This window comes from Corythoichthys intestinalis, chromosome 11 (assembly GCF_030265065.1).
Source record: "Corythoichthys intestinalis isolate RoL2023-P3 chromosome 11, ASM3026506v1, whole genome shotgun sequence".
In the NCBI taxonomy this organism is placed as follows: Eukaryota; Metazoa; Chordata; class Actinopteri; order Syngnathiformes; family Syngnathidae; genus Corythoichthys; species Corythoichthys intestinalis.
Window position 1 is genome coordinate 38,082,283 of NC_080405.1, and position 19,103 is coordinate 38,101,385.

The 19,103-nt window shown below is 38.0% G+C and overlaps 1 protein-coding gene across 2 annotated transcripts in view; it reads left to right on the top strand.

Moving 5' to 3' along the window:
* The window catches only part of pdlim7 (PDZ and LIM domain 7), a 104,405-nt gene extending 102,656 nt beyond the window's left edge, over nt 1-1,749 (top strand). For both annotated transcript variants that reach the window (XM_057851234.1, XM_057851235.1), the window contains exon 11: nt 1,238-1,749. In XM_057851234.1, the coding sequence (XP_057707217.1) occupies nt 1,238-1,324 (87 nt within the window). In that variant the 3' untranslated portion in view covers nt 1,325-1,749. The remainder of the gene's footprint in view (nt 1-1,237) is intronic.
* Nucleotides 1,750-19,103: the final 17,354 nt, after the last annotated feature.

Consider the following 19,103-nt stretch of genomic DNA (forward strand, 5'->3'; position numbering starts at 1 on the left):
ACGTTAATTGCGTTTTTAAAAAAAATTACGGGATAAATTTGATAACCCTACCTTAAGCCTAAATTAAAGACTCTGGATGTCTCTGGATGGATATGTGTTAGAGCCTAGTTCGGGCCTAAAAAATCCAGCCCGACCCGACACGGCCCGCTGGTATTGAGGCCCGGCCCGAGCTCGATCACTTAACTAGATTTGCAGGCCCGAGCCCGAAAAACCCGATTTTTTTTTTTTTTTTTTTTTTTTTTGAGTGACGCGGAAAAAACGCAGCAGCAGCAATTTATTTTCATTTCTTCGAGTTGGCAGAAAAAAACGCAAGTTTTCTTAATGTTTAAATAATCTACATATTTTTTTTAGAATTATCAAAGCATTCACACAACGAAATAACGCTGGGAAAGTTTGTTGTTAAACATATTTCTGAGTGTGTGGGATATTGTTCTCACATGGACGCGCCTCTCTGACAAGGAGAGGGAACAGGAGAGGGCGGCGCCTCGGCCGTGCAGCAGGAGGACAAGAAGAAAAAGCGGCCGGCGCCACGGCGTTCGTGCACACGCACAAGCAAAAGCGCAATACAGAGAGCCTGCTCTCCATTTTTTTTTAATTTATTTATTTTTTAAAATAATTTATTAGTCCGGCATGGCGGCCCGACCCGACCTGACCCGAACGTGAATGCTTAAATTGTGGGCCCGACCCGACCCGAATGTCGGGTCGGGTTCGGGTTCGGGCACAAAATCTAACCTCTAATATGTGTAACATATTATGTCTGTAACGTTAAATACAATTAGAAAATGATTTAATAAAAAAAAAAAAAAAAAAAAAAAAAAAAAAAAAAAAGGCATGTCCGATATTTTTTTGCCGATTCCGATACTTTCAAAATGACTTGATCGGACCCGATCAATCGGTGACATCTCTAATGATAGTGATTTTTTTTTTCATTCTCTTTTTGTATTTTTTCATTGCAAGAAAAATAAATGAAGATATTACAAACAAAACATTTGTTAATTCCAGTAATTTTCTTAGAGAAATTGAGCAGTATCTGACAGAATTGCAGGGATGCCAATACTTTTGGCCAGCAGTGGTGTTATTGGGTTAGAATAGATTGTTCATTCAAACAAAAACAAAAAAAACTGTTATACTGTTCTTGTTTTTAATGTAGTTTAAAAAAAAAAAAAGTCATATCCTTCTCCTTTTTTAACCTCCTCCCACTTTGGCTATTTCCTCCTGTTTGTTTCTTCTCTCAAAGCTGTGCCAGATGAACTTGGAGGGAAAGACGTTCTACTCAAAGAAGGACAAGCCCCTCTGCAAAGGCCACGCGTTCGCCCCCGTGTGAGATCTTCGCCGTCGCCTCATTCACGTGCGGCCCACGCTCATTTGGATGTTCCAAGCTTAACGCTTTTCTACTGCCTCTCCTACCAAATACTGAATGTATCACTCAACTGGACCGAGTCGATCCATTCAAGCACGGCGTTACATTGTTTACCTTCAGTTTAGTCAGATTACATTATGGACCACTTGGAAGTTTGCCTTAAGAATGTTTGAAAATGCATATATTGAAATTGTAATGAATGGAAAATAGCTTTCCAAAGGACTTGACGGGAAATGCGAAACCCTTTTTAAAATAACAATCCTAATGAATAGACAATCACAGAATCAATAACCTTTGTGTTTCAGTATACGCAAACATGCAAATTAATATATACAATTTGTTTGTTGGAATAGGCTAATGAGGGAAAAGCACAAAGCATGGATCTGGGGGGGGGGGGGGGGGGGGGGCTTTTTAAATTGTTTTTTAAACAGTATTTTGTTCCCCATAAGATAGAATACTAAAACAATGTTACTCTTGTCTAGCATTTATTCTTTTTCTTTTTTCTTTTTTTAATTTACAGGCTTTTACTGAATATGTATTTATATTGCTTCAGAATATAGTTGTTTTTACATATGTGCTGGACTGATTGAATAAACACTTTTGTTGTTATGATACCGTGTGCTAATTAACACGTTTCCCCATTGGGCTGAATCAAATCTGCCATCTACCAATTAATCTCTATTTCTTAATCTGTCTATGCAGCTGTGCGGCTAAATGGAATTCAAGCAATCTGACCGAAACGAAAATTTATCTGCATATTTGCATCACAATGACAATTAAAACACCTAGTCTTTGAGTTAACAATATATAATTTATTTACAGTGATTTCAGGTTCAATTACTATACATACCTTTCTGAAATGTCATAGATCGATATATATATACATAAGGCCAAGTAAATACTTGAAAGCACTTAGAAACGAATTTCCAAAATTCTACCAACAAATCCATCATTGTCCAAAAAGTACAGAAAATCTCCCTTTGCTGAAGTTTTTCCTTTGCCACAAAAAGTCTCGACAACAATTTACATTGACGGCAAAAACTCAAAGGGTAAAAAACAAAACAAAACAGACAAAACTTAAAATTCGGATTATACAATTGCATAAGCGCAGTGGCATGTAATAAGTACAGCATTTTTGAATGCAGAAAGGCAAGGAACATTGACTCAAGAACAGAAACAGTTCACAAGTACAAAAGTCTATTTGCAAAAAAATAATAGCAAAATGGCGTGGAATGGGCACACACGCTTGGCCTTTCACACCACACGCACCTTGACTTGAAAGAGGAAGGATACAAAATGTACAGTTGTGGTGTAAGCAAATATTGGAGATGCCAGCAGTCGGTGAATTACAGTAGTGGGGTGCGCACGCATCCTTGCACTCAATTACACAAACGTTGACATTTGTACATGTACGCTCTCAAACACACGCACTTCCATTCTCTTTTAAACATATTTTCTCATACTAGGACTCACAAATTAAACAGTATGTTACTACATAAACTCCCATGCTGCCAAACTATTACCAAGGCGCATTCATAAAATAGATGGACCGATTTTCTGGACCGATAGTGGTTGAATTGACTGTAGGGGTGTGACAAAATATCGAAATGGTGATATATCGTGATACTTGGTATCCCAAAAGATTATCGATATGCTCCTGCTAAGAATCGATATACAGTTGTACCTCTACGTACGAAGTTAATTCCTTCCAGGACCTTGTTCGTAAGTCGAAATGGTCGTATGTTGAGCAGGATTTCCCCATAAGAATTAAGGGTGTAACGGTACATGTATTTGCATTGAACCGTTTTGGTACGTGGTGCTCGGTTCGGAACGGTGGCGTACCGAACGAGTTTCTGACGTAATGTAACCCTTACTTTTCGAGGCTGTGAGTCGATCGGGTTACAGTTTCTTTGTGTAGATTATATTTACTCCGTCTTCTCTACTATAATGAGGACCAACACGGTTGGACAGTATAACCCAGAAACGTCGACGGCGCGACAACGTGGCTGCCGCGAGAACGCAGTGAAACGCGGGCGTTGAAGTTAATCAGCCAATGCACACCAGTTGCAGTGCGGCCGCGTGTTAGACGCGTCCCAGAAGCGGCTCAACACGACGCACGCGAAAAGAACGGCAGAGTTTATTATTTGACGTGAGACGCGACCCTCCTGCGTCAATACTACTACCAGTAGCTAGGATCGGGCAGACCGGAAGTCACTCGTGTAAAAATACGGTGGATCCGGTCGATTTTCAAACTAATATGCAATCGTAACCCACTTTTTGAGTCCATGAGATCTCTTGAGTGCTAGATCGGGGCACAGTTGACTTGTCTTTGTTGATTTACTGCTGTCTTCCAATAACCAACACGGCCCTGTGTTCAATACAAAACCCTCCTACCACAACAAAACAAGCAGGAACTAATATTCACATAGGAACTAAAGTTATACAACATAAAATATACAATATAAATGAATACTACATCACATTTGTAAAATATAAACACATAATAAAATAAATAATTGCCCATTTCAATAAGATGAATTGAAATGAGCTCAAACACCTGTAATTAAATAATAAGAATAATAAACAGATCCTGCTTACACAATTAAATTTATTAATTTCTGTGTGGCGCCTTAACTTGAGAAAATCCACCAATAAAGCTTTTAAAAACCCTTCATAAGAAAAAAAAAGATTCATTGAGGCATTTCATTTGTAAAATACATGTTAAAATCTTTGTCATTGGGATTGCTTTTCTCTTTAGCGCAGGACTTCTTTTTTCTTCTTTCTTTCAGAAAGAAAGCGGACCAATACGCGGGGTCTGAAAGGCAAATTGTTGTTGGATTATCTTTAAATACCCGCTATTTTTTGAGCAGTATTCTAGCTTTGTATAGGCTAATGTTCCTATTGTTGAAAGCACAAAGGTGTGTAATAAACAACTAGCACATTTACATTTTGCATTTTGTTTTCTTACTGTTCCGAAAATGAACCGAACCGTGACCTCGAAACCGAGGTACGTACCGAAACGAGATTTTTGTGTACAGTTACACCCCTAATAAGAATACATTATACCGTATTGGCTCGAATATAAGACGGCATTTTTTTGCATTGAAATAAGACTGAAAAAGTGGGGGTCGTCTTCTATTCGCGGTCTAGACATTATACCCATTCACGATGCTAGATGGCGCCAGATATCATTGAAGTGGTGTTCTGTCATGACAGATCTCAGCTACTCTCAAGTTTAACCAGTTTACATTATTTTATTGCAATGTGTTTCCTTATTCAGATTTGTTTCAAGACTACAGTTACAATTAGACGTCACTTTGATGGTTAATGCAGTTTTTGCAATTTTATAGTTTTATCAGAATAGATTGGTTTATTTTAGGCCTGTCAAAATTATCGTGTTTTCGGGCGGTAATTAATATTTTTAATTAATCACGTTATAATATTTGACGCATTTAATGCACATGCCCCGCTCAAACAGATTAAAATGATAGCACAGTGTTGTTACTTGTGTTTTTTCGCCCTCTGCTGGCGCTTGGGTGCGACTGATTTTTATGGGTTTCAGCACCATGAGCATTGTGTAATTAGTCACTTCAACAATGGCGAGCTACTAGTTTATTTTTTAATTGAAAATTTTACAAATTTTATTAAAACGAAAACATTAAGAGGGGTTTTAATATAAAATTTCTATAACTTGTACTTACATTATCTTTTAAGAACTACAAGTCTTTCTATCCATGGATCGGTTTAGCAGATTGTTAATAATGTTAATGCCATCTTGTTGATTTAACCAGAAGCCATTAATTTACGAATGTGATTGCCCTTTAGCTTACATATTTAAATGTTCAGATATCAAGATTTGAATGAGGCAAAATAACATGCTTTTTCTCTCAAATATATTGTTATAATCATTTGTTTCAAATGTACTGTAATTATTTTCTGTACAAAAATTAATTTGGTGTTCAAAAAGTCTTTTTTCAAACTTGAGTCTTGAAAAAGAGGGGGTCGTCTTATAATCAGGGCCGTCTTATATTCGGGCCAATACGGTTATTCCATTAATTCGTTCCACAGCCCAAAAACCTAAACTAAATCCAAATACGGCTGTTACAATTGCTATTATAAATTAATAATAGCAATAATAATAATACCTGAAATAATGTAACGAATCGGGTTCTAATGTGGCGGACTTTTTTTTTGGTGTACTTGAACGCACCGCGGGGCTGTGACGGTGAGCAACAGCGCTATTTACTTTCCGTTTCGATCCTGGCGTCAACAGCAGCGGAAACTAGAGATGGAATAAATTATTAGAAACCTGACAAAGCTGGCGATTTCTTCGGCGATGTTACCACAATAAGAATTTTCACCTTAGCTTATAAAGACTGGCGAACGAAGGAGGACTGCCGGCCGCAATCGACATTCTAAGGCCCTATTTTCGACCCAGTTCGTGGATGCACACACCATGCTCATATTTTGCTATAATTCACTTCTTCATTTCAATGGTAAGCGTCACCTTTTCTTTTTTTTCTCCACCCGCACTAACCTTTTTGGATCCAGTGTTGATTGCTCTCACAAGAAAATCAGCCGTGCGTCCATCTTCCGGCAAAACAAAGAAACTGTGGCGGTGTCAAAAATTTTGGTATTTCGAGCAAGTCGGATGTAGAAACATATGCCGAGTCAAATTTTACGTCGGATGTCGAAAAGATCGTGTGTCAAAGCGATCGTATGTCGAGGTACCACTGTATTGTTTTTTAAAGGTGTCAATGTTTTTTTTTTTTTTTTTTTTTTTTGTTAAATTTAAAAATAAATAAATAAATAAAAGGAACCAACAAGTTGCTACCAAAATCTTCCACAATAATATTGTCTCTGTTAACTCTATGGTTGCCATTGATTGCGCTAGACGCCCAATCCATTTAGACTGGGAATGGTGAATAAAATTTCATTCATTTGAAACCAGAGCATTTGCAGCCAGTTTTTCCGATTTTTGGGGCATTTACAGGCCACTTTTTGTTCATTTTAGGACATTTACAGGTCTTTTCCTATTGAGTTTGAGACCCTGCCTATTCGTTTGGGGAGATTCCCTGGGTTACTTCCAAGGGCGTAGGTTCGGTCTTATATTGTTAGGGACGATATAACAGCATAACCTGCATGTACACTTTTTGCTGGGGACGGGACATAAATAAGACCAAACATATTTGGTGAATGGGGGTCAGGGCTACATTTCTCACCAATATGAACCTAATTCATTGATAGGCTAAATGATTAATGCAAAAATAAATCTGTATTGACCTATACCAGTACTTCTCAAATAGTGGGGCGCGCCCCCCTGGGGGGGCGCAGAGCAATGCCAGGGGGGGCGCATGTGACCTCGGGGAACATGTTTTTTTTTTTTTTTGCCGTACTGGAATAAAGTGTACTTGCACATCCACTCAGTAGGTGGCAGTGGCGCTCTCATTTTCAGAGTGCGCGCAGTATTTTTGAACTAAGGAAGAGCACTCAGCACACACAGACAACAGATATGAAGAGCAGTGTGCCACCGCCGTTTTCGAAAGCCGTTTTCCGACCGGACTCACTCACGCAGCGACCCACTGTCTTGTCCGGTTCTCACGTCGCTGCCCGAGAAGTGCCATTTTCGGCTTGGGATCGTCACGACGACTGCCCTCACCTACGGTTCTACCTCGGTCGCCGTGAATGCGCTTTTTTCGTGCAGTTTGCCTTTTAGCTTTGACTTTTAATACAGTGGGTGATGATGAAAGACCACTGTTTACTGTGTCTAAAAATAATTATAGCAGACAGCAAGAAGCCAAATCAATTAAGACGCCACTTAAAGACATTAGACCCCAATCTCATTGTTAAGCCGCTTGATTTTTTCAGTGAAAACGTGCCGAATATTGCCAACAATCGTCCTGCTTTGTCAGTGTTATATCAGTAAGCCAGTGAGCATTGTTAGCATGCTAATTGCAAAATAACTCCACACCATTGCAAAGGAGGTAAATACTGTGAGCAGCAAAAATAAAAACTGTCCTGTTCAAGGACACTTTCCCCCCCCTTTTATTCAGATTTGTTTTTTCGGTCAAATTTTTTGGCACATTGTCCTCATGAGTGAGTTTCTAATCAATTTTAATTTGGTATTATTTACTGATTTTATTACATTTTATTTTTCTGTATCAAATGGTCAAAAATGTACCTTGAGTGTATTTTTTAGTTTGGATGTGAATTTTTTTTTTTTTAAATTCAGGCAAATTGATGCACGTCAAGTATTCTCTGTTACAAACAAAACAATGTTAATAAAGTTATACTTTATTATAAGTTGATCTATGTTACTTTTTTTCTTTATTAGAAAAAAAGGACACAATGTTAGGCAGATGCGTATTTATAATAGTAATTTTATAGACAAATGATAATATTTACAGTGGCGGCAGAGAGTTTGGGGGGGACGCGAAACATTTACGTCTTCCTTGGGGGGGCGTGACAGAAAATAATTGAGAAGCACTGACCTATACTAACTTTCAGACTGCAAATTTATAACGTCTTAATCTGATATATATTTTTTAAAAATCTAGTCAAATAATTTTCTCCATTTTTTTCTTGAGTTTTAAAGGCTAGTTAACAGATTAATGCGTCAGATTCTTTCACTTTAAGTAAATATTACTATTTGTTCGTATTGCACCCATACATCAAACAGTTGGTCATCTTTCACCTAAATAAAGAAAAATATTCGTTCAAAAAATGTTATCAACAATTTTCTTGAATTAAGAACATTTCTGACAAACAAGTTTTTCTTTTAAGATTAAATATACAAACTTTTTGCTTAAAATAAGTCTGTTAAAGGGTATTACAACACCTGGTGAAATGCTAATATTCCATCATTTATCCATAAATGCATGCCTTTTGGATTCATATCATGCCACTTTGTGTAATTACACACATCGCAATACCAAGAAAATGATAGAAATTTGGCTCGATTGTCAAGCTAAAACGACCGGCGCCCGAGATACCGGAAATGTAGCATATTGTGTGCGCTACGTCACAACAAGGAAACACCCGGCTCAGTGCTTAGCCTGGGGTGGTGGAGTGGTCTCATCAGAGCCAGTCATCATCCTCTTTCTTGATATCTTGGGATATTTAGGTGGCTGTGCGTGTATGGTGGGCACCGCATCTGCTTTCGGCAGCAATTTCTTAGCAAAACCAGATTTCATTTGTCCATAGTTCGAATAGCTTTTAGGTGTAAAATGCGCACCACACAAAACCGTGCCGGAGGCTGGGTCTGCAAAATTAGCCCTCTTAGCACGGACGAATTTTACTCATTAGGCGCTTTCGCACTGTTGTAACTATACGCAGTTCCTCGACCCTTTTGGGGGTGGATGACGTCATTTTGTGTGTTCGGATATGTAGGAACCTAGGACGCGGACCTCGTCTTCCGAGCTACATTTTAGCGCCGAAGTGAGTACTTTCCGCGGGGCCGCAGGAACGATATTACGTAGCTCTTTGGTGATTCGCTGAAATCAGCGGCAAACACGCCCCTTACTTTTCGCGCATCACGTGAACACTTACATCCTTAGTAAACACGTCAAATACATTGTTTTACACTTACCCGTAGCCTCCTTTGTCTTCTACGGTCGTCTGCTACCCTTCGGTCTCCATGAAACGAAGAAACATTGCTTGCCTTTGGCTCTGTTGTCTTTTAATGTGCGGTACCAGTCTCGTCGTTAGACGCTGGGATTGCTCGCTGACGGAAACGATTCCCTTCAAACATGCAAGAATTGCTGCGGTGTCTTCAACGGTCTCCATTTCGTTGTCTTCTGTTTAGCTTATGCGCCGCTGCTGGGTGTGGCGACTGGCGAGTAAATAATGCGTCACTGGCGCGGACTAAAACGTCACAGCAGGTCGTACTGGGCGTAGTACCCCATGTGCGAACACGACTGCTTCGCGAAGGATAGCTCCTCGAACTACAGGAGGGCGGGATAGTTAAAGGAGCCAAGTACTCAAATTCCTACAGTGCGAAAGCGCCTATTGTCTGCGTAGTCCAGCTCTTTTTCTTGCGTTCGGGAACTCATGGGTACTACATTGTGACAAATGGCTATTTGTATACCATATAGCATGACAGGTTTGAACCATTTTAGCGATTTTTTGATAAAACACGAACGCAACTCTCTCGTCGATAAACAACGATGGCACCTGCCTCGACCTTTTGTTTTCTTTTTGTGACGTCAAAGCCCCATTCGGCTGTTTCCGGAATACTTTAGGAAATGTTCGTAATTTTCGATCTATTTTCGATAATTGCTCATGAATGTGATTTATTTTTTTGTTAACTTTATTAATATTTGTTATCTTACCATATAACGGTTCTATTGATATCTCACAGCCCCTTAGTATTATAATACCCTTTAAGCTTATTTTCAGATAGCTGTTTTTCTTATTTCAAAAAATTTCAGTGAGTAAATTCGACTTGAAACACTGTAGCAGTAACAAAATTAGTGGAGTGTTCCCCACCTCCACAACATTGATGTCTTTTTACATTACTTACAGTGGCTGCTGCTGCTGGAAAAAAAAACTTCTAATATCCCTCGTCTTTGAAGGGGGCGGGGGAGGCGGCATGTTGTATTTCTGTAGGGCTGTGAATGTGTGTGTGTGTGTGTGTGTGTGGGGGGGGGGGGTTCAAGTCATCAGCCAATCAAACGTGCGTTTCAGGGGAAACCAAAAACTTTACTGCTTGGATGTCTATCGCCATCAATGGAAATCAACATTAACAGTAACAAAATTTAACACATTTTCATAGGGAAAATATTTTAATAAAAGGTCATTTTAGTAATTTAATCATGCTGGTCATGTGTATTGTATCAAAGATAATTCCCTATCAAATTGTACCTGTACGCAAGCCAATCAAAATGAGGCATGAAAAAAAAAAAATTGCACTCTCTCACATTGTGATGTCACTTTGAATTTGATTAACTGTTCAGCTGTTTCTCTCAAACACGCACCTTTACACGCTCACTCTTGCATCCGCTCCCACACGCACACGCGAACTGAGTGAACAACTGCCATGGCTTATCAAACAAGGCCACGGTCTTCCTCCAACCGTCCCAGTGATTGACTAGTTGCAGCTCGTATGTAAATGCTGACACTTGTGAGTTGGAAAAGTGATGACAAACAAACAACAAACACTGAAGCTTCCCATAAAGAGCCTCTCTAAAGCCTTATAACACTGCAGAAAGTCTCCACTGCTAGATCGCCAAACAACAGTTAAATAGGCAAACACGTCACGGTTTAGACTTGACAAATGCCGCGCAACTTAAGTGTCTTTTTTTTTTTTTTTTTTTTCATTATCGGTATTATTTGGCTTCATAATAAAATATAATTTACATTTCTTTACAAAGTGATCACACAAACACACAGTCAACATTACAGCTCAAACAACAACAGAAAAAAAACTGGAATGAAAAGGATGGATGACAACTTTGGTTACCAGTTTAGCTCACGCACGCGCACACATACACTATGCAAAGTATAGCACGTGGCTGCGATAGAAAAAAGTATTATATTACATGTGAATGTGATCCTTTTCAACAAAATCTTATTTGGTGAGATTAACATTTTGTGAGAGGAGGGATTTTAAATGAAGGCTACTGCTGTTTAAATGAGACAAATAGTGTGGTGGCATCTTCACGTGTCATAAAGTAAAAAAAAATGTGGAAAAGTAATAGAGTATTAGGGCCACAATTGAAACAAGTGAAAAATGTATTCATGTAAGTATTTCACTGCCATTGAATGTTCAAGTTTCAGTACCACTGACAGCGAATGAACACGTTTAGAAACAAGCTTATGGTGGGAGGGTGGCAGCGAATGAACATTTGTTCGTTCGCTTTCAACCCTCCCACTTTAAATGGATTGGACATCTGCTGCCATCATTGGTAGCTACATTAGAATACTGCTGTCCCTCGCTAGTTTGCGCTTTAAACTTTGCGCCCTCAGTCCATCGCTGATTTTTTTTTTTTTTAATTGGGACAGAAACAGGTTAAAAAACTTTTCATAATTACTACATTTGAAGTGCTTAAAAAAAAATTAAAATATATATATGGCAGAAAACACAGACAAAGCAGTTTCTGCTCTTGCACCCCTCTTTAAAAGAAACTGCTGTATTTTAAGCCAAAAGAACTGTTGTGTTTGATAGAACAATACGTCTATATGCTGCCATAGCTGTTTCACGGCGCATTAAGCCACCAAACTATTTTTAATTTTTCTGTTTTACCCTGGAGACCCTTGTTTACAGACACCGTGAAACCGCTTTTGTTTCAACCCAGCCATAAAAAGTATTACTCGAAATGTCAATCATTTTTAGCTTAGAATCATTCATTGATGTCTAATATTTAGGTAAAAAAAAGAATTCATAAAATTATTCCCTCGCATATTTTACACTTTAAAACAAATTATGCCACAATGAAAAAAAATAGTGTCTGTAAATAGGTAACGGATATCAACCTCATAACTATTGCTTAATTGTATTTTTTTTTTTGTTACTGTCGCATTTTCCCTGATATTTTAGATGGTAATCGATCCAAACAAAGAAAAAAAAACAAAAAAATGTTTATAAGGATAAATATTTGAAAAGGAAAATCTTGACCACTCCTAGATGTCTGCGATTTCTGCATTGCGACTCTTGTTATATTACCGTGTTTCACCCATAAAATCCCCATAAAGTCCGGCTGTGGCCATTCACAAATGTGTTTTAACACTCGGTGAGACATGCTACACCAGACATGTCTAAAGTCCGGCCCGAGGGCCAAATGTGGCCCGTGGTCAAATTTTATCCGACCCCCAGCCTCTGTCATAAAATCAATAACGTCTGGCCCACACACAGACTTAATAAATTGGTCAGCAGTTCTGCTACCTGCATATGAAGTAGCTTACACACTAAATGCTGCTCCTCATTTCCCCACTAAAAGAAAGCAGCAGTCTAAGCAACATTACCCCGTGTTACCCTTTACTCCCAATTTTCTAAAATGGCAACAATCAACAAAAAAAAAAGAAAGTTGACTGTGAAGGCCGACGCTTCAAGGATAGGTGGAAATTGGACTATTTCTTCACTAAAATACGCAACAACTGTGTCCGCGTCATTTGCAAAGAGACAGTCGCTGGTTTTAAAGAGTTCAATGTGAGGCGATATTACCAAACAAGACACGCTGACATGTACGACAAGATTACAGGGAAGATACGTAGCGAGAAAATGAAGCAACTTGAAGCTAGTTTAATTTTACAGCAGCAGTATTTCGCAAGAGCCCGATAGTCGAAAGAGAACGCCACAAAGGCTGGTTGCGACAGTGTTGAAATAATTAATTAAAAAAAATAAATAAATAACGCAAATGTGACACACAGAATGGCTTGCTAAAATTTGCTTAAACATATTGCTATACGTAAAGGACGTCAGCCAAGGTCGGCCCATCACATTTTTACCACACCATATCTGGCCCCCTTTGGAAAAAGTTTGGACACTCTGTGCTACACGGAGTTTTTGGATTGAAACAAGGTAGGTACGCACTAATATCGCTTTAAAAATCAGGGTGTTTTTAATTATGCTCTCTCATGCTCTCGCCTAGTTAGGGTTTAGGGGTTTAAAAAAAAAAAAAAAAAAATAGAAAAAGCCCTCCTGTTCAAATATCCCCCCCCCCGAAAATTGAGATTTTGAGCTTTCCAACGATATATCACACGTGCATATCAGACAATTTTGAAATTTGGCCAAATCGGGGGTCTTAGAGCACCTTAGGTCACCTGAGTGCTTTCCGCCATATACATTCATTAATTATAGTTTGGGAAGAAAAGGGAAAAAACATGTCTTATACGTATCTCGTTCCAATGCTAAATCTGAATAAATACATTGAACACATTGCGCTACTTCGCGGTTTTTCACTTATCGCAGCGGGTTCTGGTCTCCATTAACTGTGAAAAACGAGGGATCACTGTTATAGGAAAGGTGATCTGTTTCCTTGTCTTGTAGGCAGTAATATGGTAAAGTTAATATAAGGTCAATGGAAAAAAGCGTTGCTCTATAAACGTTAATGGCAGCCAATGAGTTCAATGTTTTGAATCCAAATATTTTCTCTAATCATATAAGGATTATTTAAGAATGTTAGTAATTAGGTTTACATTACTGTAGAGTTCTGTATCATTAAAAATGAATAAAAAACAAATTGTAAGTTTAACAGAAAAATGCAGAACAACTGACTATTACCGTATTTTTCGGACAATAAGTCGCACCCGTGTATAAGTTGCACTAGCCAAAATGTACAATGAAGAGGGGAAAAACAACATTTAAGTCGCACTGGAGTAGAAGTCAAATTTTGGGGAGGTCATTTTACTTAGAGACCAAGCAAAAATATTATAAAATATATACAGTGTTGTTAATAACGGCGTTAGAGTATAACTGCATTTTTTGTCAGTAGCGAGTAATCTAATTACCGTATTGGCCCGAATATAAGACGTTTTTTATTTTTTATTTTTTGCATTGAAATAAGACTGAAAAAGAGGGGGTCGTCTTATATTCGCGGTCTAGAAATTATACCCATTTGCGACACGAGATGGCGCCAGATATCATTGAAGCGATGTTCTGTCATGACAGATCTCAGCTACTTTCAAGTTTAACCAGTTTGCATTATTTTGCTGCAATGTTTTTCCTTATTCAGATTTGTTTCAAGACGACAGCTAGAGTTAGACTTCACTTTGATGGTTAATGCAGTTTTGTTGTTTTATCACAATAGATTGGTTTATTTACATTTCAAAAACCAGAAGCCATTCATTTACGAATGTGATTGCACTTTAGTTTACATATTTAAATGTTCAGCTATTAAGATTTGAATGAGGCAAAATAACATGGTTTTTCTCTCAAATATATTGTTATAATCATTTGTTTCGGATGTGCTGTATTTATTTTCTGTATAAAAATTAATTTAGTGTTCAAAAAGTCTTTTTTCAAACTTGAGTCTTGAAAAAGAGGGGGTCGGCAACGTCGTTACCGAGGACGTGAAGGCGTGCGTTACTACAATTTGATTAAATGACGAAAGATGTCTGAGAGACACGGAGAGACGCAGAGCGGGAGAGGGGATCTGGGTAAGGGATCTGGGGAAGGGGGTTGTGACGCCGTTACAAACGCGATGCTCGGTGGCTCGGCGTGTTAGCATAGCATTTGCATTCTAGCTAGCATTAGCATTTAGCGTGGCTAGCGTCATCTTAAACTCTCGGGCAATTTTTTTTGTTTTTTACTTACAGTTCGTGGCGTTCAGAGGGGTATACGATTAAGTGAAAATAATGGACTGTTTTCCTGTTCATTATGCATTTTCATCACCATCTGGGCATTGTCTTTGTAGATGCTGCAATATAATAATAATTTGTTTTTGTATTTTATTACCAAAAATAGTCATTTGCCCTAAACTTTTACTTGAATGACATATCCATAAACCGTGTGTGATTTTTAAAATTTTTTATTTTTTTTTTAAATCCCAAAAACTAGAGCAAAGATAGAAGCAACACCTGTATGTAACAGCTTTGGTACTATTTATTGTGCATTTTCAATTGTTGTCGAATACTTGGGGCGAGTTTATATGATTTTTTTTTTATGATGTGCGTACGTTACCTCATAGATGCTAATCGTTTGTGATTGTTATTGGTGTATCGGCAGCTAGTCATAAACGCAAATTTGAATTGCTGTTATTGAAGATAAAACTGATATTCATTTTTATTTTAGTTACATTCTGCAAGTGTTGATGTCTTGAGCAGCTGAATAAAGTCAGCAAACCACACGGACGTCTGACATCGTCATTTCGGAGCTTAAGCTCGCTGTCTAGCTAGGACGGATCTTGGCGAGGACAATAGATTGACGTATTGACGTATAATACATGTTTGTGGATAGTTATTTTGAGATTTAGGGGGCATTTAGGGGTATTTAAAGGGTTAATTCCGACATACGTGGAAATTCAGGTTATGTCGCCAGCGTAGGAACGGAACTCGTTCGTAACCCGAGGACTACCTGTAGTAATGAAATGGAGAACAAAGTGCTAAACAGGTATCTTTTGACATATTAAGTTATTCAGATAACGATAAACAAAACAAACTCTCGATCTCCCTTTAAATCACTTCCAAATCCATTCAAGTCTTCATCTTTAGTATCACTTTTGAACAACTGCACCAATTCAAAGTAGAGGGCACGCCTTGAGTATAAGTATCAACATATAAGTTGTACTTGAGTATAAAAAAAGTGCAACTTAGAGTCTGGAAAAAACAGTATTTAAAGGTTTTTAGGGTCAAAAAAAAGGGAGCTATCCTATATCTGAGCCTGAAGTTGTCATGGTAACAAAAAATGAGGCAGTATGAGCAGGGGCTAATTTGAACAAGACAAAAATGCCCCTCGCCAAGTCAGACATGAATTAGGTAGTAATTGTAGGAGACATTACTCGCATTACTATAAGAGCTACATTTCACAGGAATTACAGAATTTAATCAGACGTTACCAGAAAGATAAAGTTCAAATGATGAAGAAATGTTCCTACTTAATACTTTTTTAGGTATTCCAACTTTTTTCATCACGTCTCTTGTCAGATTAGTTCATAATTCTTCCTGCATAATGATTTAACTGTTTTTCTCAAAAAGTATGACTTTATTAATTCCTTAAAGGGCTCCACGGATAGAAAGACGTGTAATTCTTAAAAGATAAATGTTATTATGAGTTAAGATAATTTGATATTAAAACCCCTCTTGATGTTTTCGTTTTTATAAAACTTGTAAAATTAGTTTAACTAGTAGGTCGCCGTTGTTTTTGATATCGCAGGGCGGTGACATCACATTGTTACGCTGCCGAGCTTCCAGAGTATGACTCTAGCGACGTCATCTGTCCAACCCTTTCAATTTGAACCGGAGAGGAACATTAATGAGTATGAAAGCAATGTCGATATTTAACAAAACAAGCAGCAAAAGCAAAATGAACAGGAAAGAGGGGATGAGACGAGAAAAAAAGTGTTCTGCCAAAATGTGCTACACAGGCGAAATGCCTACAAGAGGCGAATTTGACACGAATTAGATGCATACAGACAAAACATATTAAAGATGCCTTATGAAAATACGTACTTAAACGTAGTGATATCAAATAAGGGTGGTTTAAATATGCTACATGACTAATGTGGTCAACAGATCAACAACCTGCTTGAAAGCAACATCTCTATGCTTACAGTTTTTCTCAATTGCTTTTGTACGCTTCTCAGATCAGAATTGAAATTCATTACAGTACTTGTTCAATCCTCACAACATCGTATCACTAGTGCACATCAAAAAAGCAGTTTCTCATTCCTTTGAGCAAGTTGCAGATGTTTTTGTGCATCCATGCAAATGATTTTGTACAATTCTCTGATGTTTCCTACATTATCAGTTGCATCTGCCATGATGGTCAAAATGGATTATCGTCGGTCTCTATTGAATAGTCTCACCACCCACAACATCTAGTCATTACTTCAATGCATATGGTTAGGGTTTGTATGTGTGTGCGTATTTCTGGAGAGACAACGAGAATCAAAAGTGGTATTTGCTATGTGGCATTTTTTTTGCCAAGTGGCAAAATATTTTGCCATGTGGCATTTTTTTGCCATGTGGCAAAATTGATTTTGCCATGTGGCATTTTTTTTGCCATGTGGCAAAATGGATTTTGCCATGTGGCAAAACGGACTTTGCCACGTGACATTTTTTTGCTATGTGGCAAAATGTATTTTGACGTGGCAAAATGTATTTTGGTATGTGGCATTTTTTTGCCATGTGGCAAAATGTATTTTGACGTGGCATTTTTTTGGTATGTGGCCAAATGATTTTGGTTTGGGGCATTTTTTTCTTTTGTATGTGGCATTTTTTGGGGGTATATTGCATTTTTGCAGGCCATGCACGTCCATGCCATTGACAACTAGGCACGTCAGAATTTTCCATTCATTTTAAATGGCAGAAAAACATATGATTGTGATTTTTGACTATACACTTACCATTACAGTGCATTGACATTCAACTAGCACCCATGTAAGGCTGTGCCATTGACGGCTATGAACGTCCAAATTTTCCATTCATTTTGAATGGCAGAAAAACACATTTTTGGCAAAATCAGTTTTGCCACATGGCAAAAAAAATGACGTCCAAATCCATTTAGCCACATGGTGAAAAAAATGCACATGGCAAAATCAATGTTGCCACATGGCTAAAAAACTGCCACATGACAACATTCATTTTGCCAAATGGCAAAAAAAAAATGCCACATGACAAAATCCATTTTGCCAAATGGCAAAAAAATGCCACATGGCAAAAAAAGAACACATGGCAAAATGGCAAAATCCATTTTGCCACATGGCAAATACCACTTTTCGTTCTCGACCCTGCTGTATTTCTGAGCATTTTCATTACTTATTTTCGGTAACTTATTTTAACCTGCCAAAATTTGGAATAGTTAGGGACAATGTGTTTCCACCACGTCAACATAATCAGAGAATGGTTTGCAATCAACAACAGAATGGTAATGAATTTCCTACAACTATACTCTCTATTCCTCAATCCCATAGAAGATTTTTTCTCCACGTGGCGATGGGAAGTGTATGATCGCCAGCCTCACAATCAGATGACTCTCCTGGATGCCATGAATGCAGCATGCAGTGACATCACAGCAGATGCTTAGGGAGGCTGGGTAAGGCATTCAAGAAGATTCTCACCACGCTTTATAGCAAGAGAGGACATCCATTGTGATTTGTATGAAAATTTGTAGCCAAACAGAGAGGAACGTCAAGATGTGTAGAGAGAATGGGTGAATAATCCTGACAGCATTTGAAGTTTAGTTGTGCCTATTGTCTTATGTTCACATTTGTAATTTTATTTTATATTTTATTTTATATTTCTTTGTGATACTCAGTGCTGTCTTTTGCTTTCTGTACTGCAATGGCATGGTCTGTAAAGATTATAAAAAAAGCAAACGTGTAAAGCGAATCTTGTCCAGTCTCTTGCAATCAATCTCCCACACACAAAAGTGTAACTAGCAATTTTCATCAAAACTTACGTACGCCATATTCAGCGTCAGAACCTCGAGAGCATAACTAATCTATTTGACGGTCTTGTCTGTACACAATGAAATAAGGACTTATCATTCTGACAGCACTGACATGTTCATTGACACAGAAATTTAATTTTGAGCGATAGATGAAGTATTTTGCACAGAAAACTGGCTTTTGCAGGTAATCCATGTTGTTTTGCCACTTGTGCGACACGTTGTGAGGGTTAAACAAGTAGTTATGAGAATTTAAATTCTAGTCTGAGAAACGTACCAAAGCAATTGAGAAAGACTGTAAAAGTATGATAGAGATACGCAAAAAGTATTTTGAGGCAATGAAAAGGTAATAAAAGACATTAAAAACACAAATAGTAAGCACTCGCCGTTTTTAACCGATGAGTGCATGTGTTGGACGTCTCGCCGTGTAAAAAGAATTGCAGTAACCCAGAAGTATTTGTCGAGTGACGGTGACAATCTCCGTCATACCCCAATTCCGTAAGTCAAAACATGCACTAAATGTTATAGATTTTTAGATCAATGACAATATTTTATGTTTCTGATAACATATTTTAGTAAAAGAAAACATTTGTGACTTATTAGAATCTACAAGTCTTCAAGTTCGAGGTTCCCTTTAAAACACTACAACTCTATTCTCATTGGAATAAAATTGAAGAATCATGTTTCAATTAAGTGGCC